At 40.7% G+C, this 26,531-nt stretch overlaps 3 protein-coding genes across 3 annotated transcripts; 2 read left to right on the top strand and 1 right to left on the bottom strand.

The window, feature by feature from the left end:
* Positions 1–372: 372 nt before the first annotated feature.
* Positions 373–6,859, top strand: LOC127773356 (transport inhibitor response 1-like protein Os05g0150500). Its single transcript, XM_052299419.1, has 3 exons — positions 373–1,145; positions 4,381–4,873; positions 5,670–6,859. The coding sequence occupies exons 1-3, from the start codon at positions 646–648 to the stop codon at positions 6,438–6,440; spliced, it is 1,764 nt and encodes a 587-aa protein (XP_052155379.1). The 5' UTR covers positions 373–645; the 3' UTR covers positions 6,441–6,859.
* A 2,939-nt stretch (positions 6,860–9,798) lies between these two features.
* LOC127772505 (double-stranded RNA-binding protein 2) lies at positions 9,799–14,471 on the top strand. The gene is made up of 5 exons (XM_052298432.1): positions 9,799–10,085; positions 10,678–10,825; positions 10,976–11,230; positions 12,442–12,661; positions 12,906–14,471. The coding sequence occupies exons 3-5, from the start codon at positions 10,985–10,987 to the stop codon at positions 14,219–14,221; spliced, it is 1,782 nt and encodes a 593-aa protein (XP_052154392.1). The 5' UTR covers positions 9,799–10,085; positions 10,678–10,825; positions 10,976–10,984; the 3' UTR covers positions 14,222–14,471.
* A 407-nt stretch (positions 14,472–14,878) lies between these two features.
* Positions 14,879–24,980, bottom strand: LOC127772504 (probable chromatin-remodeling complex ATPase chain). Its single transcript, XM_052298431.1, has 25 exons — positions 24,318–24,980; positions 23,615–23,746; positions 23,366–23,469; positions 22,656–22,768; positions 20,435–20,532; positions 20,126–20,305; positions 19,827–20,048; positions 19,537–19,671; positions 19,170–19,452; positions 19,010–19,083; positions 18,558–18,778; positions 18,392–18,479; positions 18,198–18,291; positions 17,927–18,115; positions 17,544–17,575; positions 17,323–17,402; positions 17,137–17,226; positions 16,963–17,032; positions 16,658–16,703; positions 16,516–16,574; positions 16,191–16,356; positions 15,837–16,015; positions 15,552–15,758; positions 15,312–15,416; positions 14,879–15,209 (listed from the first exon to the last, which is right to left on the bottom strand). Exons 1-25 carry the CDS (start codon positions 24,804–24,806, stop codon positions 15,189–15,191), a joined length of 3,477 nt encoding a protein of 1,158 aa, XP_052154391.1. The 5' UTR covers positions 24,807–24,980; the 3' UTR covers positions 14,879–15,188.
* Positions 24,981–26,531: the final 1,551 nt, after the last annotated feature.

The following is a 26,531-nucleotide window of genomic DNA, read 5'->3' as shown; positions in this document are numbered from 1 at the left end:
CATAACCAATTTCTCTAAACAAATAAATGACATTATTACAATCCATAATCCCATATAACACTAAGAATTGAGTAGCAATGATCAAATATCGGCATACTTGCTCATCACCATAAACCTAACCTAAACACACAGCTCACTCCACAAACAATCCCATCACAATTGGTCCAAGCTAAGAACAAAGAGGCACACCCCTTCCTACCCCCACTCCTATCACTATTCATCCCAACATTTTCACCTCATCATGCTCACTCCCCAAAAACTTACCCACTGAAAAAAGCCTTTCAGCACAAGTAAATAACACTAAAAATAAAAATAAAAATAGAATAAATATTGAGGCAGGCAGAGAGTGATCACCTCCATGAGATGAGCAAGAAAAACCAAATATAAAAATAAAACAAAATTTTTATTCACAAAACAAGTGAGAGAAAGAGAAAGAGAAGAAGAAGAGAAGTACTAGTAGTAGTAGAGAAGTGAGAGCAAGAGAGAAGAGAGGAGAAGAGGAGGCTTCACCTTCCCAACCAAACCCAACCTCGAGCACAAGCGGAGCAGATGCCGCCGCCGCCGCCGCCGCGCGCGCCGCGCCGCGCCGCCGGGTAGCTCAGCGCAAAAAAGCCACAGCCGCCCGCCCGCCCGATCCGTTGCAGCATGGGGCGCGGCGGCTCGCGCGCGGCGTGCGCCGCCGCGGCGCCGCCGTGGCACTCGCTCCCGGACGAGGTCTGGGAGCACGCCTTCTCCTTCCTCCCCGCCGCCGCGGACAGGGGCGCCGCGGCGGGGGCGTGCAGCTCGTGGCTCCGCGCCGAGCGCCGGTCGCGCCGCCGCCTCGCCGTCGCCAACTGCTACGCCGCCGCGCCGCGGGACGCCGTCGAGCGGTTCCCGTCCGTGCGCGCCGCCGAGGTCAAGGGCAAGCCCCACTTCGCCGACTTCGGCCTCGTCCCCCCCGCCTGGGGCGCCGCCGCGGCGCCGTGGATCGCCGCCGCCGCCGACGGGTGGCCGCTGCTCGAGGAGCTCAGCTTCAAGCGCATGGTCGTCACCGACGAGTGCCTCGAGATGATCGCCGCGTCCTTCAGGAACTTCCAGGTGCTCCGCCTCGTCTCCTGCGACGGCTTCAGCACCGCGGGCCTCGCCGCCATTGCTGCCGGTTGCAGGTGAGGTGGAGAGTGTTGTTTGGGTCAAATCTTTTTAGCTAAATAAGCATGGGATCTTTGGGTTGTTCTTGGATTTGAGAGGAATCTTTCACGGCCCAAGCTTTGATTCGTCTTCTTTTTAGCTAAAACATGACAGATTTCTTGGTGCCATTTCTTTCTTCACAGTGTTCTTTAGTGAGTTCATGGTCTAGCTGAAGTGATTTGTTCTTCCATGATTCCTATATTAACTTTGTTTTCAACTTCATTGAGTAGTATGTGGAAGTAGATGTGGCTTTCTGCTAAGATTTGATCTATTCTTGGTGTTTAATTTGCAAAGGGACAGTTTTTTTTTCTGTTTACTTGTGTATGATCTGGATTTACTTTTGGTGTTTCCTAAGTTGAAGACCAAGAAGTCTTCTTGTGACAGTATTTTAGATGCTTATAACGTGTTAATGTCAAAGGAATGATTCCCATGAAAATTCTGCTGTGATTTGTACCTTTTATTAGGAGTTAAGTAACAGAGTGAATTGAGTGATGCTCACGTCTTCTTTAAATCTTAGCTATGATTTGTTCCTAGGAAGCTTTGACTTGTATTTGAGTGCCTGGTTTGCGAAGATGTGATTCTCTTGCACGGATCTGTGTGATTGACAGAAGAAATATTTCTACCTGTTTAAGCAATGATGGATCCATCTCTTTGTTTCTTTTTGTGCTTTTTACCCAAAAGAATGGGATATTTCAAGTTTACAAACAACTGGTGATGCGCCTTTATAATTTTGGGCTTTTTTAAAAGAATGTATTCTTCCCATCATGAGTTACTAGATCTGAGTTGAACTGTTTTCCTTTATATTTTCCTGATGTTTAAGTGAATTTGTTGAGTTCCTATCCTGATTTGAACTTCCAGATTCTAAAGAACCAGGTCTTTTAAGCATGTTTTTGTCATGTAGATTCCCAGTTTATCCCCTCCCCCTCCTTTTGTGCTCAAGAATCTACTACCTTTTATCTTGCTTTTGGTGAGGGAAAGTGATTTTTGCTCCAATATTTGTGATGTCCTCATGTAATGGACAGTTAAAACAAACAGATTTGTTCTTGCGAGTATCTTCTGGACTCCCCCCAGAAAAGAATTAGGAATGTGTGGGATTCCTATCATTGGGGAATTTATATCCTAAACCAGATAGAAGGATCTAATAGTGGGAGTTTCGATCCTGATTCATCGATTAGTAGTAGTTTAATATGCCAAAGCAGTATCATTTGCATCATTTTGAGGAACTCGAAACAGTTGAACTGTGAAGTTTAACTACTGTACACTTCAAACAGGCAGATTAGAATAGGTTGTGAGATAACTAAATTTGGTTCGGTGATCGTATAAGGCCATATTCTTGGATATTAGGACGAAATGAGCCTGAGCACCACATGTGTACTTGCTGATGGTTGAGAACTTAGCATAGATACTAGTTTTTATGCTAGACTAGAGGGCTACTGGTACATTCACTTGTTTGATAAATCCAGATGTATTTAAGTTTTGATTCAAAATATTTTGACTCTAGATTGGAGACTACATTTTAGAGCATTCAAAATTTACAATGGAAGCAGGATTTTAGCAAAACTATTTTCATACATTTACTCTGTTATTGAGCCAGAATCATTTTTTAGTTCTTGCTACATTTTTGTTAACACTGTTATGCATGTAAACTCAGCGTTACATTTATTTCAATTACAAGGATCTACACTTGTAGCTCTGGGTGCAGATGGTAGTTAACATTGATGAATCTTAGCTATATCGAAATACTATCTTCTAAGTACAAACTTTTCTTGTGTGATTCTTATCCTTGTTGTTACTGTTGCTACTTATATCCATTGATTGAGCATGCTTTGAATTACCTTAAGAATTTCTCTCTCCAGTCAAATTTATTTGACTTTGAGAGAACTGTGTTTATTTCTCCCAACGTCAAATATTTTGAATTTTGAATGGACAGAGTATGTAGTAGTGGGCAGCACATTGGTGCCCTAGCTGCAAATAAAACCTTTTTTTTTGTTAAAACAATGATTATGAGGATGTCGGTTTACACTGTCCACTCAGAAATTTGACTTGATTATGGATAGGGTACACCTTGTTGTTTTAGATGGTTCCTTCTTAACAAGATGCTAGATTTTGATGATTTGATTCTTTACAAGGAGTAGTCTAAAATACTGGAAGTGTCAACTTAAAAAGTTCAAACTTGCCCTAGCCATACATGATACATTAGACAACTGATGTGCTGTGTTATCTGCAACTGACAATTATTGTTGTTGCTATCTCCTTTTTTTGCTTTAGAGTAGGCAGGTATTTTGTGTCAACTAAAAGTGTGTTTCACGTGTTGCCTTTCTTAATACCTTTTGAATAATAGGGTATAAGAAAATTTTCATGAATGGTTTGCTTTCCAATTGTTGATGTTGCTTTCCTTCACCTTATTTTTTAAACCACCATGATTAATCTATTTATCTAGGTAATATTGCTCATGCTGATTCATGATACGTGGTAAAAAAATAGGTCTTTTCAACTTTCAGAGGCTGCTGGACTCCATTTATTTAGTTGATTTTGATCCCTACACCGATTTTATCCATTGGTTTATATTCACTGCTAACATATGATACTCGCTATCATTTACTTCACTGTTGATCATCAATGTTTTAATTTTGACCATTATTAACTTTTATATGATTAATTTAGTATTAATGAAAGTTGTGCGGTTGTATTTATGGCATGACACACATTTCTAACATGGCATACTTTTAAGCATACATAACTTTTTTTGTAAAAAGGACGAGCGATCAAAGGTAAAAAGGTGAATAGCATACAGTGAGAAGTATTTGAGACCAAAGGGAGTATAATCATTATCTACTAAACAAATACAATACCATTCATTATAAGCTGAGTTCGCATAGTGTAATTGAAAGTGGGGAATGCTAGTATAGCTCACACATGAAATCAAGTCCCTGTGAAATGATAGTAAACCCTACGTGTTCATTGTTTTAGTCTTATGATATGTTCCAGTTATGTTTGCCATGGTTGTTGAATGCAGTAGTCAAAGTTTGCTTCTGTTTGTTTGAGTGGATTCTCATTTACCTTGCCTTTTCCACCATATACTCATATGGGCTTTGTTTCACAAGTGATAACATTGGTTAATGGCTATATGCTATCCTTACAGTTTCATTCTTCTTTTAAGATATGAGTCACCATGCACATTTCTTCAACTTCTGATTTTGTCTAATATTGCAGACACCTAAGAGAACTTGACCTGCAAGAGAACGAGATTGAGGATTGTTCTATTCATTGGCTCAGCCTCTTCCCGGAATCGTTCACTTCTCTAGTAACTCTAAACTTTTCATGCTTAGAGGGGGAGGTCAATATCACTGTACTTGAACGGTTAGTGACCAGATGTCACAACCTGAAGACTCTTAAGCTCAACAATGCTATCCCCCTTGACAAGCTTGCTAGCCTCCTTCATAAGGCTCCTCAGCTAGTTGAACTCGGAACTGGCAAATTCTCTGCTGATTACCATTCCGATCTGTTTGCAAAGCTGGAGGCGGCGTTTGGAGGTTGTAAAAGCTTGAGAAGGCTTTCTGGGGCTTGGGATGCTGTTCCAGATTATCTGCCAGCATTCTATTGTGTATGTGAAGGCCTCACATCACTTAATCTGAGTTATGCTACTGTGCGAGGTCCTGAGCTCATCAAATTCATTAGCAGATGCAGAAATTTGCAACAATTATGGGTATGCAACTCTTGTCAATTCTTTTTTACTACTATGTATTCATCCCATTCGAATCTGTTAACTTTTGAAAAACTGTTGCATATCTCTTTGCAATACAAGCACTTGATTCCCTACAAGTGGATTTTGCTAATTTTTTCTTTTCTTCTGTGACCTCCAGTAAAAAGGTTCCTGATGTTTTCTTACTTATCATGGTCACTAGTAAAAGTCCGACTACATGTATTCTTTTTTCACAATGTAGTTTTATCAATTATATTGGTTTAGGGCTGCAATAGCATTTTATGATGAAACTGACTGCACTTTTCCCATGACAACAAGAATTTGTGGCTTGGAATAATCTATTGAGTGTTAAATCATGCATATGTTTTTCATGTTTGTCAATACAGTTTTGTAGGATGCATGTTACATTCAATGGCATGCTGGCCTGTTGGGTGCCTCCAATGAATAGATTGGAATTACCACTCTTATCTTTTGGGGAAGTAGGATATTTATATGGAAAAAACATAGATGACAATGGTATCCTATCCTTATTAGAATCATTGTGAAAAGACTGCCAGATGAATCCATTTGCTCTAGGGCAGCATTCTTTGCCTTTCTTGGCAAACTGAGTTATTGTCTGAACCCTCATAGTTTCCATCCTTTAACTGTTAACTGCTAGATGAGTTGCTTGCTCTACGGCAGATATTTTAAACTGAATTATGATCTGAACCCCAATGGCTATTAACCTGGTCATGTTAGCTCTTTATGCAATCTTTTTTCTCTATATTTTTCTTCTAAAAGTTAAGCTGCAATTTTTCAGGTGATGGACCTCATTGAGGATCATGGTTTAGCTGTTGTGGCATCATCTTGCAATAAACTTCAAGAGTTGCGGGTCTTCCCTTCTGACCCTTTTGGTGCAGGATTCTTGACTGAAAGAGGTCTTGTTGATGTCTCTGCAAGTTGTCCAATGTTGGAGTCAGTGCTCTACTTCTGCAGACGGATGACAAATGAGGCACTTATTACCATTGCAAAGAACCGTCCCAACTTCACTTGCTTCCGCCTATGCATCCTTGAGCCACACACTCCAGACTACATCACACGGGAGCCTCTTGATGCAGGTTTCAGCGCCATTGTGGAGTCATGCAGGGGCCTTAGGCGTCTCTCTATCTCAGGCCTTCTCACAGATCTTGTGTTTAAATCCATTGGGGCACATGCTGATCGTCTTGAGATGCTTTCAATCGCCTTCGCTGGGAACAGCGACTTGGGCCTGCATTACATCCTCTCAGGCTGCAAGAGCCTGAAGAAACTGGAGATCAGGGACTGCCCATTTGGTGATAAGCCATTGCTGGCGAACGCAGCAAAGCTGGAGACAATGCGATCCCTTTGGATGTCGTCGTGCTTGTTGACCCTGGGCGCATGCCGACAGCTTGCACGCAAGATGCCCCGCCTTAGTGTGGAGATCATGAACGATCCTGGAAGGTCATGCCCCTTGGATTCGCTTCCGGATGAAACACCTGTTGAGAAACTGTACGTCTACCGGACTATCGCAGGTCCAAGGTCCGACACACCAGCCTGCGTCCAGATTGTGTAGGGGGCAGTATGTGCGGTATCGGTATGCGGGTGTTATGGAGGTATTTATTTTCAATCTCGATTAGTACCTTCAAACACCTTCCTCGCATAACATAGAATTGTTTCCTTCCAAGTAGAAAGGCTGATGGTTGGATAGACTTGTCATGATCTCTACTCGGCTACAAAACTGTTGCAGGTGTAGAATGAAAATTCACAGCCTTTTTCAGGTGTTAATAACTGTAGGAGGAGACTGGATGAATTACAGAAAACTACTAGATAGCATCATGAGAAAACTTCGGTTTGTTTTCTTAGCGTGTTTAGCACTTTGTATGTACAAAAATATGGCATCCATTTGTACTGTACTAGTGGAAAATTTGTATCTGGAGCTGAGCTTTGTCACCTCTACTTTTTTGACCTAAATTATGAATTGTTGTTGCTTCAGCATGTTGTGAATGTTTAATAATTATTGGCCTGTGCTGTTCATCATCCATTTGATATTACTTTATTTGCTGCAAACTGTTTAACATACTGGCTTGGTGATAACACTTGGAAGCTGTGCCCAACTATATTCAGGCTCAAGTTCACAGCTTGAAGCCTTAAACCTCATCAGGACAGTATGAATTTGCTCCTTAATTACTGTACTTGTTTACTCTTTGTTTTAAAATACAGGACATGGAAATGCATGGACTCTAGATAATACTCCTGTTTTAAAATATAGCGATCTAGGACAGATTAGGGGACCGTTCAGATTTATATCACAGGTTGTATCTAATCTGATCTAGATTATTATATATCCTAGATTATTATATTTGGGTTGGAGGGATTATATGATATGCATAAGCAAGCAATGAACCTGGTAAAAAATAATTGATTACCTGGCTCTACCCAGCTTAAGAATTGATTACCTGGCTCTACCCAGCTTAAGATAAGCAGAAAGGGGAAATGATGAGGGGATCTTCATACAGCTGGAGCAAGTGTCATTTGACTACTTGTAAGTACATGTAAGTTCATCCACTTTGTTAGGGTGTGTTTAGTCGAGGAAATGAAAATTTTTGGGTGTCACATCAGACGTTTGACCGAATGTCGGAAAGAGTTTTCGGACACGAATGAAAAAACTAATTTCATAACTCGGCTGGAAGCCGCGAGACGAATCTTTTGAGCCTAATTAACCTGTCATTAGTACATGTGGGTTACTGTAGCACTTATAGCTAATCATGGACTAATTAGACTCAAAAGATTCGTCTCGCGATTTCCTCCCTAACTGTGTAATTAGTTTTTTTATTTATCTACATCTAATGCTTCATGCATGTGTCCAAAGATTTGATGTGATGTTTTTGGGAAAAAAATTTAGGGAACTAAACGGGGCCTTAGTAGAAGAAAACCTGCAATCTTCAATGATAACTGATAAACAATTCCAAAAGGGTGGTCAGTGCTGCCTAGCTTAGCTTGATACTAGGAACCTAGCACAATATATTTTGGTCATGTTTGGGGGAAACAAAGATGTAATTATAGAATCTCTCCTAAATAGGGCTTTTGCTTCTCTACTACACCTTCCATCTCAAAATAAGTTTATTTATATATTCTGTATTTAATGCGTGATCGTCCGTTTTATTAAAAAAATATAAAAAATTAAAAGAAATAACTCACACACAAAATATTATACATGTTTTTATCATCTAATAACAACAAAAATACTGATCATAACAAAATTTTAAATAAAACGGATGGTTCAAGTATTGAAGACAAACCCATAAATAAACTTATTTCGGAAAGGAGTGGAAAGGAGGGGGTGTAGTAAAACAATCGCAGTAATGTACTTTGTGGTAGCATCTTGCTTGATCTGTCTCTAGCTGTGACTGAGTCATCATGCTCAAAGCTACCTACTTGCATCTGCTGCCTTGCATGGACAGCTTGCTTGATCTTCCTTCATTTCGCAAATCTCGACACATGGATAATCCCAAATGTATCTACTTCATAAATTGAAAAGAAAGTAAAAGTTATATACATAGGCAAGCAAATCTCGACACATGAATCTCGGGAAAATGGGCCGTATGGAATAGCACAACCTAAAACGAAGGGTCAAACTTAAGTACTACTACTAGCATGAGATGAACACAATCATTTTGGCCACAATTAATTATAGTGGGCACTTTGCTTCTGACTAAAGCTTCCTTTGGCCACAATTCGGTCAAGATGCAACTTTGACCTTTAATTCCGATTGCAAATTATCTCAAAACCCCAATGAACTATAACACCGTGAAGTACTTTAGATATAAAAGTTGGATATAGTTAAAAGTATTTGATGTTTGAAGTTATTAAAGTTTGACATGGAATTCAAAAAGCAACTTGTTTTTTGACAGGAGAGACCTATAGTAATATTGATTAAGGCTTCATCCTAAATGGATATTCGGTTCGGCTAACTTCACAATTTATAGAAGTTTCTTTTAAAAAAATAAAATATATCTTTTTAAGTTTGTAATAATTAATACCCAACTAATCATGCGTTAATAGCTTGTCTTGTTTCACGCGTTGCCGATAACTTAAGGTAAAAACTGATTTGAGTTTAAGCCTAAGGTCTGATTTAGGAGAGTTTATAGCAGCTGCAGGTTCTTTCAAAATCCCTAATTCCCAAAACAATCTGAATTCTTATATAGTTATAGAATTTAGTAAATAAATTAGAATCCAGAAACTAAAAAAATCCAGTTATTTTCTAGATTCTTAGAAACTTATTACCAACCAATCATTACTCAGAATTTTAAGCTCTTTAAACATAACCATAAACTCGACGGTTTCTTAGCTTCTCATTAATTAGATACTAACATATGCTTATCTGAATCTCCAGCAATAAATCATTCTAATGTTCTTATTTGTTTCATTATTAGATAATAGTACTAGTAATATGATGAGAAATAAAAGCAGACAAAAAGGTTAGCAAAGCCGACACACCCCTTCCCTCCCTTCCATAGTTCCATTCCCCCGCCCTGACCTCTTAATTACTCCCTCTCTCTCACACTCACACTCCCCCTACTGCTCTATGACCATACCTAACCTAATAACTAGGATAATATTAAATAAACTGACATCTAAAATAAAAAATAATGTGACAAGTGAATAAATGAAGAAAGAGAAGAAAACCATGTCTTGGATGAGACTTAGTTTCTACACAATATCTAAGATATCATGTGAGATAAGTAGCATTAAATTTAAGTATGGAATAGTGATGTTTGTATTGGAAGAGTAATGTCTAGTACTAGTTTTTCGATGATGTGGAGTTTATAGAAACTATGTCTAATGTCTTGGGTTGAGAATGGCCTTAATTCTATCACTATTCACTCCTACTCCTCTAGTAGCAGTGGTTAGCACTTAGCTCTCGCCTAATGCTGCTCTCCGAGCTTAAGCTTAAGCTCAAGCTTAACCCATCCTCCTCTCCTCTCCTCCCACTCGCTCTCTCTCCCGCAGCGTCAGCCGCTTTGCCGCACTAGCAGCAGTAGCTACTACTACCAAGCAAGCGTAGACGACAGCAGCAGCAGCAGCAGCCTGCGCCGCGATCCCACCCACCCGGACGAGGAGGAGGATGATTTTTTTTTCCCCCTCTCTCCCCTTCGCTTTCCTGGAGCTTGAAGGATAGGGATCGAGGAGGAAGAAGACGAATCAAGAAGCAAGCAAGGTTGGTTTTGCTAACCTCTCGCTGTGCTTGGGGTTTGTTTTCTTGATTGGCTTCTTCGATCTGGGTGAACGGGGGTTTCGTCGATCTTGTTGGTGGTGGTGGTGAGGGTTTCTTGGTCTCTTCTCCGGCGGCGGCGGCTGCCATGGCGATGGCTGGGCTGGCTTCGTGGAGGGTCCGGCTGCTGCCTCCGCCGTCGCGGGATTTTGGGTGTTACCCCAGCGCCTGAATTTGATTAGTGTGTGGGTTTAACTTCAATTAATCATACGCGAATTTGGTTTCTGGATTTGCTCTTCGTCCGGGCTGTGTTCTTGATTTTATTTTATTTTTACTGCGGCGTTGCATTGATTGGGTGGAGCTGAATCAGCCGTTCTTGCTGTCCTCCGGTTGTTCCATTGACTCCGCTGCTCCGGTACCGATGAGCTAAGCTGTGAGCCACAATTGTTCTGGATAATTGCATTGATCTCGTTCCCGTACGATTGTTACCGCGAACGCTAGCATTCGGTTTATTGCGTCTCTTAAATCCGAGAATTATGTCATCATCTGCAGCATTGCGAGTACAAACAGATGACACTTTTCCTCTTTATTTATGTAGTACTGTGTTGCAGCAAGAAGAGGATAGCAATGGCAAAAGAGAACTTAGAGAGAGAGAGAGAGACAGAGGAGATAGTATGAGCAAAAGCAGTTCTCAACTCTGAACATTGATAGCTTCATCTTCATAGCTTGATAGAATTATATCCGAGGTATGTGCCTCTTCGCGTCATCGGTATATGCTGTTTTTGTATCATTGAGGGAACAAGATATGATCATTCTCCACCTTTTCGGGTTGCAATTACCGACCTGTAATTGTGACGTAGTTTCTGAGTGCATTTTTTTGCTTTCTTGGTTTGCAGCTTGCAGGCATGTACAAGAACCAGCTTCAGGAGCTTGCTCAGAGGAGCTGCTTCAATCTGCCATCCTATGCGTGCATCCGCGAGGGTCCAGATCACGCGCCACGGTTTAAGGCCACGGTTAATTTCAATGGAGAAACGTTCGAAAGCCCCGCCTTCTGTTCTACTCTGCGGCTGGCAGAGCATGCGGCGGCAGAGGTTGCGCTCAATGAGCTGTCGAAGAGAGGGCCATCATCGTCACTTGCTGCAAAAGTTCTGGTAGGTTCTGTTGATCCCTCCAGAAATTGATTCTCAAGCATTATGATATGGAAATCAGTTGCATGTCTTGTGTGAAAAACTTTTGCATTTGTCATCTTGAGAAATCTCTGGTATGTTTTGACTGACATCCTGGAAGAGCGCTAACCTTAGATCTCATTGTAGTTCTATGTAGAATCAGAGATTTAGTAACTTGTCATGGATGCTTTTTTGTTGATAAACAGATAAAGTGCTTGAACTAGGGGACAGTTAAATTGTATCCTTTCAGCTTTGCCAAATAAGATTCATGTCACATGTGTACTAGCTAGCAGATCACCTCAGATTGCATCGTTGCCAATCATCTATTGAGAACCACAAAAGGATATCACTGTCACATCATCATGCTTGTTAGTACCGAAAAAATCAGATTGGCATAGGAAGTTGAAAGTAACAGTCATCATCAGTTCTCTATTTAACTTGTTGTAGCTTAATTTGATATGGTAAGAGTGAGGAATTGTCCATAGCTCAAGTCCATAACTCACAAGTCACAGTTAGACTTTTTGCTTAACATGCTAGACTTACTGACATATTACGCATCATCTCATTGCTTTATCTGTAAAAATACTTAGTTCAGTCCTTGTGCTTTATTTGACAAGTTGTACTTGCTGATGCTATTATGGCGGCTTGTACACGCTGCTTCTACTATATTGTAGTACATATTATTGTAGTTTCTCAGTGGATGGACATTGTGAAATGTCCTGGATCACTGGATGTAATTGGTGGTAAACCAACCTTTCCTTTGGTCAAAGGACAATAAATCTCATCTACGCTGTGGATGTATCTAAGATACTTCCAGTGGCAGGTGTATTAAAAGTTCAGTGTTCTTGACAATTCCCCCAAGCAATAAGTCAAAGGGATGTGGTATTATTTATGATGGATCGGTTGGGATGGTTTAACTCATTTATGATATCTGATGTTGATTTGCCCCATCTAGTTGCATCATTCCTGATTTTGCAGTAAAAACAAATCAGTATACAACGTTGGCAGCCATGTGATTTTCTTCTTCCAGTGTGCATCTCTACAATGCTCACTGATGTCAGCATATGAAATGGATATTAAATAAATAAACATTGAGCTTACTTGTGTTTATTGTGCATATCCTTATATTGTGCATTCTGTAACCTCTTGAGGAATGGTTTTTCAAGCTGAGGGCCTAAAGCTGTTTCACTCCTCAGGATGAAACTGGGATCTACAAGAACTTGCTTCAAGAAACAGCTCATCGAGCAGGTTTAAAACTGCCAGTGTACACTACAATTCGATCTGGGCCAGGTCATACACCTGTGTTCACATGCACAGTGGAGTTGGCAGGGATGACCTTTACTGGCAATCCTGGCAAGACCAAGAAACAAGCACAGAAAAATGCTGCTATGGCAGCCTGGTCTGAATTGAAGCAATGTGAGTATCTTCTCACCTTCTTACCACCTTTGGTCTCTTAATGCATGGTTCATTGGATGTACAACAATGGACCGCCTATGTGCTAAGTACTTTATTGGAAAAATAAAGAGGAAAGACAATCATATATGTTAATGGATCTTCCCTTATTAACCTATGCATAATGCACTGCGGCATTTCCTAGTCATTCCATTGTATCAACTTCAGAACTTTTTCACTGACTATTTGGTTTTGTTGTGCCTAACAGTGCCCCAAGTAGGTGAGCCATCATCCTCATCTTGTCCACCAGATCATGACGATGATGATCAGGAACAGATTATAGTGGCTCGTACTCTTGCAAGCTTGAATCAGACAAATGGAGGAAAGACACCACAGCAAAAGGAAAAACAGCAAAGCAGTAACCGCCCGTCATCTCGGAGACCCTCTTATCCGAAATCAAATGCATCATTTTATGGCCGGTTGCATTTACAAAAGCATGCATACCCAAGTGTTCCACCAGAGCAAGCAATGTACCATATGTGGCATCAGGTGCAAGCAACACAGCAGAAGCCGCATTTTCCAATGGTACCCACTATGGGCAGTACAGGCTTTCCACCGCCTCCAACTGTGCTCCACATGTACCCTCCACCTAGAGGGCAATTCACCATGCCATCCAGCCAAGATGGTTTAGGTCTTATTCCATGTTATCCTGAAGCTTCCCCCGTCCTTCCACGGTACTTCTCGCCTTATCCTGCCTCCTTTGTACCAAGACGTCCATTGCCAGTTAATGTTCACAAAATTCATGAGAAAAGGTTAGTGGGTGCTGATATGGTTGAGCTTCCTGATGCTGCGGTCTTCTCCCGATACACTGCTCCAGATTTCTGTGGTACATCAGAAAATGCTGTTCAAGATAACAAGAAAGAAGAATATACCGAGAGCAGTCCTGCCTCCGAGCAAGAAAGCAAATCTCATACTGCCTCAAGCTCCGCCACGCGTTCACCATCACAACAGCTAGAATCAAATCAAGATATAGAAATCATGGGCGGTTTGCGGTTGGAATCAAAGAAGCCCGCAGAACAGCCACCGGAGTCATCACCATCCAGGGTCAATCCTGTTCTTCTGAGTGAAACTGGCCAACGGCACCATTACAGTTCTGTTCGCCATGGTGATCCTGTCCACAGAAATAGTCCTCAAATAAGTGTGGCTACATCACCTAGTCCTATTTGTCGTGGTGATCCTGCCCACATAAACATTCCTCAAATAAGTGTGGCCACACCACCTGAGTGCCGGTCTCCCCGTGCACAAGCTCCACCAAGATTTGGAACAAGAATGCCGGTAAATTTGCCGAGTTCGTTATACCAGCAACGGCCTCCTTGGTTAGCTGCCTCAGTTACAATCAGAACAACTGTCCCTGTATGCTCAGCGAGGCCAAATGTGGTGAACTCTAGTGCTGGAGCAGCTCAACCTGCTGTTCAGATCCTCTCGGCCTCGCCTAGAAAAGAAGAACCTGAAGCTCGCACGAACACCAGTGACACAAGCAATGCTGCAACGGCGAGTTCTGAGCTCAATAAGCTCCATATTTGAAAGTCACAGTTTTGGTTCATCTGAGCTTTAGTCAGGGCTGAGAACTTAACTCTCAGCTGCATCTCAGTTTTGATTGTTTCTTTTCCTTTCATTTTTTTTGTCTCCTTGGGTATTTAGCTAGATAGACATAACTATATGAAGAGTTGGAGAGCGGGCATCTCTCGCGATATCTGAACCTGTTGGATTTTTTATGTACCACATCTTATCAAGAAGAGTGAATGGGAACAGTATATATACCGAATGCAATTTTTGTTTGTGAGATTTCAGACCGCACTGAGCATCCATAAAATGTAGTGCAGTGGAGTACATCTTCACTCCAGCTCTCTGCATCTTTATGGAGCCTGTTGTAATGTTCGTCACATGAATGCTTTTATCTCTTTTGATTCTCAGTACTTGGAAGTTGGAAGTTATTTGATTCTCTCAATACTTGGAAGTTGGTAGTAGTTGCAGGATTGCCTGTGTATGATATTCTCACACCGCTATTGCAAGATATAGTTTGCCTGCAGTCGACTGGGTAATTACTAATTAGGCAGCAGAAGGCATAAAATGATACATGCGATGCCATATCCCCTTTCCAGGAAAAGGAGAGTATCATTACCTGTGCAATGATGCAGACGCCTGACGAGCGGTGGTACATTGGTGTGGAGACGACATGCATACAGGTAAAAGCAACTTTGTTTTATTTGATTGATGTCTCCAAAAGAGAGATCAACTACTTGTTATAGTTATGATCACCTAAAATTTGTAATGTTGCCCGTCCAATTTAAAACTTTAAAACACAACCACTTTAACCGGTATACAAGCTAACCATCTCACTAGAGTTATGTCTGCTAGTTTTTTTTTTTTTTTTGAGCTAAAGCTACTGCTAGACAATTGGGATGTATCTGGGGTTTCCCCTTGGGTTTCATGTCAACCTCCAAATGAGCTCCCTAAATGCATATGGGGGGAGGAACGAACAATAATCAGATCACCCTCGCCTTCTCCTTCCCTGTGAAAAAAACAAGTGGGTGAGGTCCTACTTTACTGTAATAACCAAAACAGTGTGTGGTTCTAGTAAAGATGAACAGAATGCGATGTAAATAACACTTACCGAGCCTGCATTGGCTTCAGTGTAGGACTGGCGCCTCCTCTTGGAAGAGCTTTGTGGAGGGGTATCGAGCGACCTTGATGAAGAACGCTTTGCTGGCGACATATTCTGCAAGTGCAAGAAAGTAAAAAACTGAAGATTAGAAAGATTGCATTGTGATGACTACTAGGTAATATGTTTGTACTTCACTATGAAGTGAACTAGAAGCCAAACGGGAATTGAAAAAGGTCTACTATGACCAACCTTCTTATCTTTCCTGGCCAATCTCTCACGCTCATCATATTCTTGGTTCTCCTTCTCCACTAGACGAATGAGGGTCTCGCACCTCCTAGCTAGCTCTTGGGTTGTTCTAGACTTCACAAACCAATCAAATCGGAACAAGGGCGACATGCGAAAGGCTGCTTTCAGTTCATCCCAGTTTCCGTATCCGAGTTTGTGCACCATGCATAACTGTAATAGACACAAGCTGTTAAAATGCAAAAACGAAAGGGGCTTAAATTGTTCAGGAACAATTGTGGTGTAGCATACCATAAAACGATCACATTCTTCGTTGTATAACTTCCCTTTATTCTGGCCATACTGAATTTTCAACTCTAACCAAGGGTTCTTATAGCGGTCTAGCTTTTTCCCAATAGCTTTCATAATCTCATCCTTCCGGTATATCCTTGCTTCTCCTTTCTCAATGTTCTTAATAACTCGGTCATAATCTGATAGGATGAGGACATCATATTTAGTCAAAACAGATTTTGTATCTGACCATTACTCAGCTCAGCATGTAAGCAATCCATTTCTTGGTTACAAGTTAATAACAAAGTTAGCTACACATTAAATAGGTCATCAGTAGGGAATACAAACAGTAAGAGAAAAGGTTACAAAATATACCATTTAATTCCTTGTATCTTTCCTGGAAAACTTTAGCGTACCGCTGCACCTCCTCTTCTGTTTTCCCCTCCATTTCAGAGGATATGTTCTTTATGTCATTACGACCGTACTTCTCACAAGCACGGATGAATGTATTGAAGTCCCTCCTTGTCCATGTCGAAAAGCCCTGGATATTATACAATGCAAAACCAAACAAACTCAGAGAAGGAACCAGATATAAAGCAGGCAGATATATTGAACGACAAAAACAGCATGTCCTTTTTCCCCCCTAGAATAAACAACAGTAACACTAAATCCAAAAAGGATTTTCATTGTTTGTAACCACCTCTTCCAATAGCTGCTCTTTCTCTTCTTGCTCCTCCACAGTCAACGGTTCCAGTTGATCTAAATATTAAAACAGAACTTGTCAGAACAAAAAAAAACATCTATCTGCTTTAGTGCCACTATAAATGCATAGTTGGTAATACCTTCGTCATCACCCTCACCAACCGTATCCTTTTTCTGATTTGCTTGCTGGTTAAGATTTGTAAACAGGTAAAAATTAAGATCAAGAATCACGAAAACAATTCTCAGTCTCATTTAGTAGCATGTACACATAGACAATTTGTTGGACATTGGGAAAACCAATATATCTGGAAATTCTACATGACTAGGGAATAATATATCACAAACAAAGGCAACCTAATGACCTATCATATAGTAATATAATGTCTCATGCTTCTGACATAAGTAAAAAAACTGATATCGCAAATAGTTCTAGTGGAGAGATTACCACAAGGTATTTGACTTCCTTCTCATATAATTCATTGAGTCTCTGAGTGTTGAAGAACTGGAAATCATGCCTAACAAAAACAAAACCAAAATGAGTACACCACTGCAATTAAATGAAAAAAATATTAAAAATTTTGAAAAATGAAAAAAAAAAAAAGACTGTGAACAAGCTTACAAGTGTGGCATTCGAGGAATTCTCGGTTCCCTAGGTTTTGCTGGTGCACCTTGGCGAAGTGCTTGCTTGAAATAATCAGACTCAGAGTAGCTAATAGAAACATATTAACAAAAAAATAGTCTGATCAGAAGGAGACTATTATTCTCGTTATTAAAAATGGACATAACATAGTTATATAAAGCATACTTTCGCTTCCTTTCTCTTCTGCTGGTTGGCTCTATCCAGTTGTCAGTGACCAACTTCTTAAAATCAAGTTTGTTTTCATCCTTCAGAAAAAATAACGTGCATTCAATTATCACAAAATCGGACCAAATATGACAGCACATCTTAATATAAAAAACAATGATGATAATTAAACTGAACTTAGAGCATGCAGCAAACAACAGAACATAGCACTGTTTCATTACCTTATCATCATCAAAATCATACAGTTCAGCAGCTGCAGAAAAAACATGAATGAATAAGCTTGGTAAGAATACATTCCATATGTACACTAGAGCCATGTGGTGATTTTTTTGGGAAACGTTAATTTGTGCAGACATATTTAACCATAACCTTTAGTCTAGAAAACTATAGAAGTAGTTAGAATGCATTATACAATTTGACAATATTTCAAAATGAGTCTGAAGTATGCGGACAAGTACTTGAACCTCCATTTCCAGATATTTTCTTAGAGTTATTAAGAACCAAAGAGACCAAACTTTATGAGTTTGTACTGAATATATGCAGACATAGAGAAGGAAGTGTGTGAGAGATATTGAGAGAGAGAGAGAGAGAGAGAGGGTCATACTGTCATCCATTTTGAACTTAATAGCATCTTCTGTGAACTTCTTCATTTTTGCATCAAGTTGTGCTGTTGCTTCTTCTCCCTTAGCAATGATGCGGTCAATATCTTCATCTGTTATTGTGCTATCCTTGGAGCTGAATACCATTTCAGCACCAAATCTGACCATCTGCAATAGCTCATCCTTATTGACAGCTGAAACACCATGACAGAAGAACATTAATTGATGTTTGAATTTTCATTTGTCAAGCAACATTTTATGAAGCAAAAAACTAACCTTTCTGCTCTGCCAATCGACCCTGTTGTATGACCAAAGCATCCAGGGCAAGCTTCTTATAAGCTCTCTCAATCACCTTTTCCTCAATTGTATACTGCATAGAATATGAAGCATATTCTGTTATATAAATAAATAGAAGATATTGCTTAGTGCTAAACCAGTGTTTTTAAATCTTAAAATAAATTAAATAAAACCTCAGTGCAGAAACGAAAAACTTGAACTTCTTTCTTTTGACCAATTCTATGTGCACGATCTTGCGCTTGCAGATCCACTTGAGGATTCCTGTGAAACCAAATAACCATAACCTTTAACTTCACAAATTGTAGAATGAGAAAAAATTACGATTTGAAAAGGACATACCAGTCACTGTCATAAAGAATAACAACATCAGCAGTAGCAAGATTTATCCCAAGACCACCTGCCCTAGTCGAAAGCAAGAAAACAAATTTTTCACTCCCTGGCTTGTTGAAAGCTTCAATCGAAGCATCACGATCTTCACCACCAGTATTCCCATCAATTCGGCAATATTGATACCCCTTGTACATCAGATAATCTTCCAAGATGTCCAAGAGCCTAGTCATCTGCAGGATACACAGTTGTGTATACACAAATGTTATGAAAACATAAAACATAGGCAGAAAAGCATTATATATAAAAAAACACAAGATAAAAATGTGGACATTTGCATCAAACCAGCTCACAAGTAGAACACACACAAATCATGAAATAAGCTTGCTATCATATCCTTGATGCTGTCTGAACTCTGACACAATGCAAATTCAACTTGAGTGTAACAGAAAGAAAATAGTGACCTGTGAGAAAATAAGTACTCTGGAATCACGTTCCTTTAGCTTGGGAAGTAATTTATCTAACAGAACCATTTTTCCTGTAAAATAAGAGTGCATGATCATATGTGCAGTATTGCAGAAATAGTACCAAATTATGACAAATACTAGAGTGGATGAATAGTACCTGCATTCTCAATTAGATGGTCTCCAGTTGTATAGGGTGGACCAGGCTCAGCACCTTGGAATAAATATGGATGGTTGCAGCACTTCCGCAATTGCATGGCTATGTTAAGAAGGCGTTTGCGTTCACCACCGGCATTGACAACCTCCAGATCTTTCTGAAGCAGAGCACGATAATATTGTTTTTGCATCTCAGACATTCCAACTTTAAGTATAGTTTCCTTTTTTGGTGGTAAACCTTTCTCAACATCAGATTTAAGCCTCCGAAGCAGAAATGGACGAAGAACCTTCAAGTGTAACATGTTACACAAATCATACAAGGAAAACCAACATGATCTATCAATTGAGAATATCGATATCAAATCTGTTACCTTATGAAGCTGCTGAACAACTTCATGTTGATCATTTTCCCCTGAGATTTGGAACCAATCATCAAAAGTCTCAGCAGAGCTAAATATTTCAGGCAACAAGAAGTTGAGAAGAGACCAAAGTTCATGAAGATTATTCTGCAGCATAATCAAGTCAGTGGTGATAAAATTGGACATAACTTGAACTTGAAGAAATGTATACTGAAGCAAATTACCATAATTAGATTAGAAAGAGTACATAATTTGCATAGGTAGCAATGTAGAATTAATGTGACAAGGTGGTGCTAACATACCTGTAGTGGAGTGCCCGTAATGAGGAGACGATAATTAGTATTGTAAATCCTCATAGTCTTAGAGAGAAGGGAATTTTCATTTTTTATCCGGTGGGCTTCATCAATAATAATATAACGCCAGCTGAAACGCTTCAATGCAGTTTTTTCTTTAATTGCCATTTCAAAACTAGTAACACAGACGTCAAACTTCCCTGGGACTAACAAATTTTCCCGGATATGGTTCTGACCAAGTATGACAAATATGTTAGCAATATACCACAAGAAGTTCACATGAATGACAGAGATAACATGGGGATTACCCTTTCTTCGGGGTTTCCTAAGAACTTGATAGCACGCAGAACAGGACAAAACCGTTGTATTTCCTTCATCCAGTTCCCAAGAGTGGACTTTGGTGCAACAACCATGTGGGGACCGGTTATTCCTCTAAACTCATGCAAATATCCAAGCAGTGATATAGTTTGAAGGGTTTTTCCAAGACCCTGAACGAGAAGGATTTCATGCCAAATATGAGCTCATGAAGTTGAATTAAGCATAACCATATAAGAGTCAATAAGTATAATCTTAATGTTAATTGATATGTGTAACAACAATGAAGAGCAATAGAGTACCATCTCATCAGCCAATATTCCATTGATGCCATTCTCATACAAGCGTATGAGCCAATTAAGTCCAGCTAGTTGGTAATCTCTCATCTTTCCTTTTATGCCTGTCAAGTAAACCAACAAGAATATAATGATCATTTAGTAGTTAACATAAACTGATGAGATTGCACGAGTCTGTGACGGACTCATTTTAATCACAAAGAAAGCTACCAGGGCATTTGTACATAAACACTACCATTCAGTTATAACAAGGATGTGAAGATAACAACATCTGGACATAAACACTGGGGTTAAATGCTGTGAAGGATGCAGACTTATCCCCAAAAAAAATAATCAAATGAATGAACTAGGAATCTAGGACAACAACTAGCGTATTGCACCTTGCTATCACACACACCTACGAACTAAGAGAGAGCCAGCTGAGCAGCAGCAGATCGGGTATGTCCAGATCTACCGGGTAGAAACTACCGGGTACCTGTTGTATGTATTTTTCTTCTACAATTAAGTGCAATCCATGAAAGCCACAATTAATCCCTCTAATTCCTCCTCTTTAATAGATAAAAAACTAACAACTTTTGTTCTACAGACTGCTTTGATGTTTTTTTCTTTAAAAAAAAGACTATTTTGACAAAAAGCTGATGTTGCACAGCATACGGTCGCTGACTTGGACCTTGGTTCACACAAGAACAAAAGCATGTCGACTAAACAAGCAGCATGCAAAAGAACAATTTTAGAAAGACAGAAGTCAGTTTCTTTCTTCTTCCTTTCTAAATTTACCGCGTCCTTTTTGTCTGTTTTCAGTGGAGCAAATATTCGAACCGTTTACGCTTAATTATATCAGGGTGCCGTGAAAAGCTCCCTAATCGGAGTCCTCATAGATATCATTTCTAGGGCTTTTTCAGGGGAATATCATCAATCGTCTGATCAATGACAAAATAAATTTGAATTGACCTAAAGATGAAACATTTTAGGAGAATTAAAACTAGCAAACTTGGACAAACAATTTTATAGCTTTGTTTGGATGGAACGGAATCCTTGCCCAACACGTGTAAGCCAATGAAAATTAGTATAATTCTCACGTGGACATGGAAACGTGTGCCGGATCCGACTCGAACTAGTGTGTCTGATTCGGCACAAAAGAATTTGACACACAAAATCCTTCCTGGAATCCAACACGAGCGTCAAAACCCGATTTGGACTCGGGATGTCCGATTCAGCAAAATAAATTCAAAGCAACACCTATGTTCTAGTCAAAGTGTTCGAGGTTGCATTTCATCGAAACAATGGCTTTATTCTCAGGTGACACTGAACAAAATGTGTGAGTGGTGTTTATGGGAGGTTCTCTCTATTGGTATGTCTTCTCGACGGTGTGCCTTTGGCACAAAAGAATTGGGCACACAAAATACTTCTTGGAATCCAGCACGGATGTCGGAAGCCGACTTGGATTCTGGGGTCCGATTCGGCAAAAAAAATTGGACACGAGTGTCTAGGTAATATTGTAAATTCAAAGCAACGCCTATGTTCTAGTCAAAGTGTTTGAGGTTGCATTTCATCGAAACAATGGCTTTATACTTGGGTGAGGCCGAACAAAACGTGTGAGTGGTCTTTATGAGAGGTTCTCTCTATTGGTACGTCTTCTCGACTTGGGTTGGTGTTGGTATTTTATTGCACCTTTCCCAGTCTTAAATTAACGGCTGAGTTCCTACATCCGTTTCAGAAAAAAAAAAAAGAAAAGGGGGAGGAGCACATCCTATTCCTATCCAGTACAAAAAAAACACGGAGAATACAAATCTAGTTATGGCCATCAGGTTCTACATCCTCATCACTAACACAGACAAACAACATTAACACTTTCACCCAGTCTTGCTCAAATAATGGCTATAGATATTATCTCCTTTCCTGCCAGTAGGAGCAAGAGTAGTTGAGAAATCAGAACCAGGGTTTTCTTTCCATAACAGGCCGTGAGATGAAGCAACATAATTTACTGCATTCCCTCACAACAGCTTTCGTTTTAAACACCATCCGAACAGAAAAAAAATCACAAAATGTTGATTAATTCAGCACAAGTAATCGCAAATTCGCAATGAAATTGCGAACCGTTCTATACTGTTTCGCCATCAAACAAATCGAACCTTCCATGCAAAATAAACATTTTCGTTACACAAACTGCATTTAAGACTGGCTTGTAAAACAAAAGGTTTGACAGAATCATCAAGCAAATGCTCACATGATGGTTGTGAAACCAGACGGGTCCCTCCTGCACCATCAAGGGCATCTTCCTCCTCCTTGAGATACTCCTCATCTTCTTCCTCCTCTGTCATCTTTGATGCATGACGTCCCCTAAAGATCCTTACCACATTAGCTAAACAAAGAAGACCTATGAAGAACAAAGAAATATGTACCACAACAAGAAGAGATAGATGCCCTGGATAAATAGATCTGAATGTTGTGGTAAGTAGTACCATTCCCCAAAAATTATTGAAATATGTTTAACAAATACCACTTGATACTAGAATACTAGATAGCTAGGGCACAAAAAGATGTTGAAAGCTGTATGCACTCATCAAAATTTACTGAAAATGATAAATGAGCCAAAGATGACTGGTTAGGTGCATGTTTTAACAGCTTGACCATTTTTAACTACTTTAAATCTGAAATCTGAATATGTAGAAGTTCCAATAGAGAAAAGCTTTTCTTAATAATCCTGACAATTTTCAGCTAAAGGAATGCACTACATGATATCTTGGAGTTCATCAAGGCTATGAAGATGGGAATGGGACGGCAAGTCATCACTACCAGGTCTCAAAAACAGAAAGTATTTCGCATATTACAGAAAAATATTGGCACTGTACTGTTGTAACAAATGACAAATGGTTAGCAGTAACTTCCCTTAATGGAAAGTACAGGGTTAGCATATTTATCCAAGGAAGAATATACCTTCCACGTGATTTCTTCTCTGTCGATTGGTTTCCTTTCGCAAAATGAGCAAATATTTCAGTTTGCTGCAGGAGATACTTCAGACGTCCCTTCCCCTTGTTGTTCTGTCCATGAATTTAATATTCTAAGCTACCACAGAACTCAAAGCCATGAAGTGAACGCAAAAAAGCACAGAAGATTTAGATCACATGTCAATAAGGTATTCCTATTTGGAGGTTAATCGCTAGGAGATACGGGAACTTATCAAACCATGTCAGCATCAATGGCCTTATTTTGGGCATCCAGTATTTCCTGGATTTTGTGCTTCTTCAGCTTTTGCATCTCCCTGAGCTTTGCTCGCTCCCGCTTCCCGATCTCTGCGTTTCCAGTAGCATCTTCCAACTGCAATTGAAGACAAGCAACTCAGTGATGTTGCGTGACACTCAGAGTAGTCACTCCCCTTCAAAATATTTTGAAACTCTTTTTTAGAACTAACAATCACTCCTTTGATAACTGTAAACCATGCTGATTGGCTAATTGCGATAAAAAACTACTTCAGTAGCACAAATATACCACGAAGCTTTAAACATTTTGCTACAGCACACTTACGCATAAAGAAAACCCAAACGGATACAGGAATCCTCACCAGATGGAAACAAGAACAACTTTACTAAAATTTACAACCTATTGCACGGGAGAGGACTGCCTCTCTTTCTAAAAAAAACAATCTACAATTTTAAATGAACACTAATATCATCCCTCAAATGTCTACAGGAGTATAGACGCATAACAGATTACTTTACAGCTAAACAGAGGGAAACAGGAAAAAAATCTGTATAATCAACGGAAATCTGCTGATTTCGTTTCAGAAAAAGAGAAATCATAGCATAATCGCTACCACCTATCAACAGATTCAAACATAAACCACCCAACCCCTACCAGCACCTAGATCACCAAACCGTGCCACACCCACCTCGTCGCCATCTTCACCGCCGCCATCCTTCCCGGCGGCGACCTCGTCGTCCTCCGTGGACTGCGACTCCTCCTCCGCGCCCCCGTCATCGCCCACTTCTTCGTCGTCGTCGTCCTCTCCGGCGCCGGTGGTGACCGCCTCGATCTCCTCCTCATCAACCTCCTCCTCTTCCTCTTCCCCAGCCCCCTGCTCCTCCTCCACCTCCTCTTCCTCCTCCTCACCCTCCGCCTCTGCTTCCTCCTCCCCGCCACTAGACTCCTCCTCTTCCTCCTCCTCCACTTGCTCCCCATCCGCCTCACCCTCCACCTCCTGCTCCTCCTCGTCCCCGCTAAACCCCTCCTCCTCCTCCCCCTGCTCCTCCTGCTGCTCCTCCCCCTCTTCCTCTTCTACCTCCTCCTCCTCCTCCTCGCCGGCGGAAGACGAAGGGGAGAGCTGCTCCTCCTCCGAGTCGTCGTCGTCGCCGTCGCCATACTTCCCCGGCTTCCCCATCACGCCTCGCTCGAGGCGGCGGCGGCGGCGGCTAGGGTTTCGGGAGATTTGCGAGAGGCGGATCGGGGGTGGGGAATTGAATTGGATTGGAGTTGCCGAATTGGGGAATTGGGGTCATCTTATATTGAAGCGGTTTCGCCTTGTCGCCGCTAGCGCGGGGGCGGCGTGAAATGAACTAGTGAAGAAACGGAAGAGGAAAGAAATTGGAGCGGAGTGGAGGTAGGGGGCTTTTTTACGATTTGGTCCCTCCAGAATTGAGTATTTCTTCCCGCCCAGCGTGTGGGGAGGGAGGGCCGGGCTGTGGATGTTGGGGGGCCTTCTTGGGCTGGAATACAAAATGTAGTTTTAGCCAATGGGCTTAATTGATAGTGGGCCTTTTTTATGTTTTGCTTCCTACGTCGGCTTTTCAGCGAAAATGACCTTCCGTATCTAACGTTGATCGGCCGAATGTTGTGATGAATTGACACCGGCGACTTCACTGTGCAAATTTGATATAGTTCTATCATCTACTGATACCATTCAATACTTCTTAAAAGTGATGGAGTCTCTTCTGCCACACCATCTATACCACTGATATTAGGGTTCTACAATCTATATTATTACATCACCCTTCAACGATTTCTCTCCCGTTTCATGGCTAACTCTCTCTAAATTTGGAATCACCTACTTGTTCAATAAGAAAAATAATGAAAGTGCTATTTGGATTAAATATGTGCTTAATTAACTTAATAAGCTAGAAACTCAAATTTGTTTTCCGTTGCAACGCAAAGGCTCTTAACATCACTAAATCTTTATGTTTACCTTGCGTATTTTTTTAGTTAGGTATAGATCTATCATTTTTCACGTCGCGCAGTGGATAGCTTTTCTAGTTTGGTTAGGTCAAGACATCTCATCCTTATGCCGCCACATGCAATCTCTTGCCGATTCCTCGCGTCGCTGAAGCTAGGGTTTCCCTCCATTTTTCCCTTCATCTGCACCACTGTGGAGTCCACCATAAGGCATGTCTCTACACCTCCACTGCACTTTATTGGCACTAGCCATCACACAGTTCTCATCCGCTTTTCACAACGTTGCAAATGGATTCCCCGTGCTGGGAAGACGTTGTGACACCTCAAATCCGCCGATATCTCCACCGTAGCTTGACATCGACCTTCCTCCTTTCTCCAATAACCTGAGCTTCAATTCATGGCACGTTCCATTATCCCCATATTCCCTAAGCTGGCCACCATAATCGATAGATGCGCTGAGCCTTAGGACACATTCCTCCTCCATTTTTTGTTGTCGTCACATCTTCAGATCCCCTCCATCATTGCCACTTCCTCTGCTCGGCCAAAGCAGCCCTAGGAAAGAGGAGTGGTGCAGGTCAACACTATTTCCATGCGGCCAAGCCAAACCACTTGGCTTGAGCTCGAAGAAGTTCCTATGTAGTTGGACTTGGACCCAGCAAGCCTCTCTTCGATCCAAGAAAAATTTAAGCCTGGATTGAACCGACCTATTGGCGGGTTCAGTGCATGATACCATGATTTCACTGCTCCATCAACTTTTAGTGGGTTTTTTCGGTTTTCTCCTATATTACATAGTACACTAACCCTAGACTTCACCACAATTTTGACATTTTGATCCTTTCACTAAAGTTATTCTATAACTAGACCTTGGTAAAAACTAAAATCAGAAATAGACCTTTACCTTAGCGCCATAGGCCTTGGCACTTCGGCCCACCATGTC

The sequence above is a fragment of the Oryza glaberrima genome, chromosome 5 (genome assembly GCF_000147395.1).
Source record: "Oryza glaberrima chromosome 5, OglaRS2, whole genome shotgun sequence".
In the NCBI taxonomy this organism is placed as follows: Eukaryota; Viridiplantae; Streptophyta; class Magnoliopsida; order Poales; family Poaceae; genus Oryza; species Oryza glaberrima.
The sequence above is the reverse complement of the archived record's forward strand: the minus strand, read 5'-3'. Positions and strand labels throughout refer to the sequence as shown.

Coding starts and splice junctions, on each gene's coding strand:
- LOC127772505 (XM_052298432.1), top strand. CDS start 10,985: ATGTACAAGAACCAGCTTCAGGAGCTTGCTCAGAGGAGCTGCTTCAAT. Junction 11,231..12,441: donor CACTTGCTGCAAAAGTTCTG/GTAGGTTCTGTT, acceptor TTCACTCCTCAG/GATGAAACTGGGATCTACAA. Junction 12,662..12,905: donor CTGGTCTGAATTGAAGCAAT/GTGAGTATCTTC, acceptor TGTGCCTAACAG/TGCCCCAAGTAGGTGAGCCA.
- LOC127773356 (XM_052299419.1), top strand. CDS start 646: ATGGGGCGCGGCGGCTCGCGCGCGGCGTGCGCCGCCGCGGCGCCGCCG. Junction 1,146..4,380: donor GCCATTGCTGCCGGTTGCAG/GTGAGGTGGAGA, acceptor CTAATATTGCAG/ACACCTAAGAGAACTTGACC. Junction 4,874..5,669: donor GAAATTTGCAACAATTATGG/GTATGCAACTCT, acceptor GCAATTTTTCAG/GTGATGGACCTCATTGAGGA.
- LOC127772504 (XM_052298431.1), bottom strand. CDS start 24,806: ATGGGGAAGCCGGGGAAGTATGGCGACGGCGACGACGACGACTCGGAG. Junction 20,533..22,655: donor TCTGGTTTCACAACCATCAT/GTGAGCATTTGC, acceptor TTTACTTGACAG/GCATAAAAGGAAAGATGAGA. Junction 17,576..17,926: donor TAAGTTCAAAATGGATGACA/GTATGACCCTCT, acceptor TTTTTTCTGCAG/CTGCTGAACTGTATGATTTT.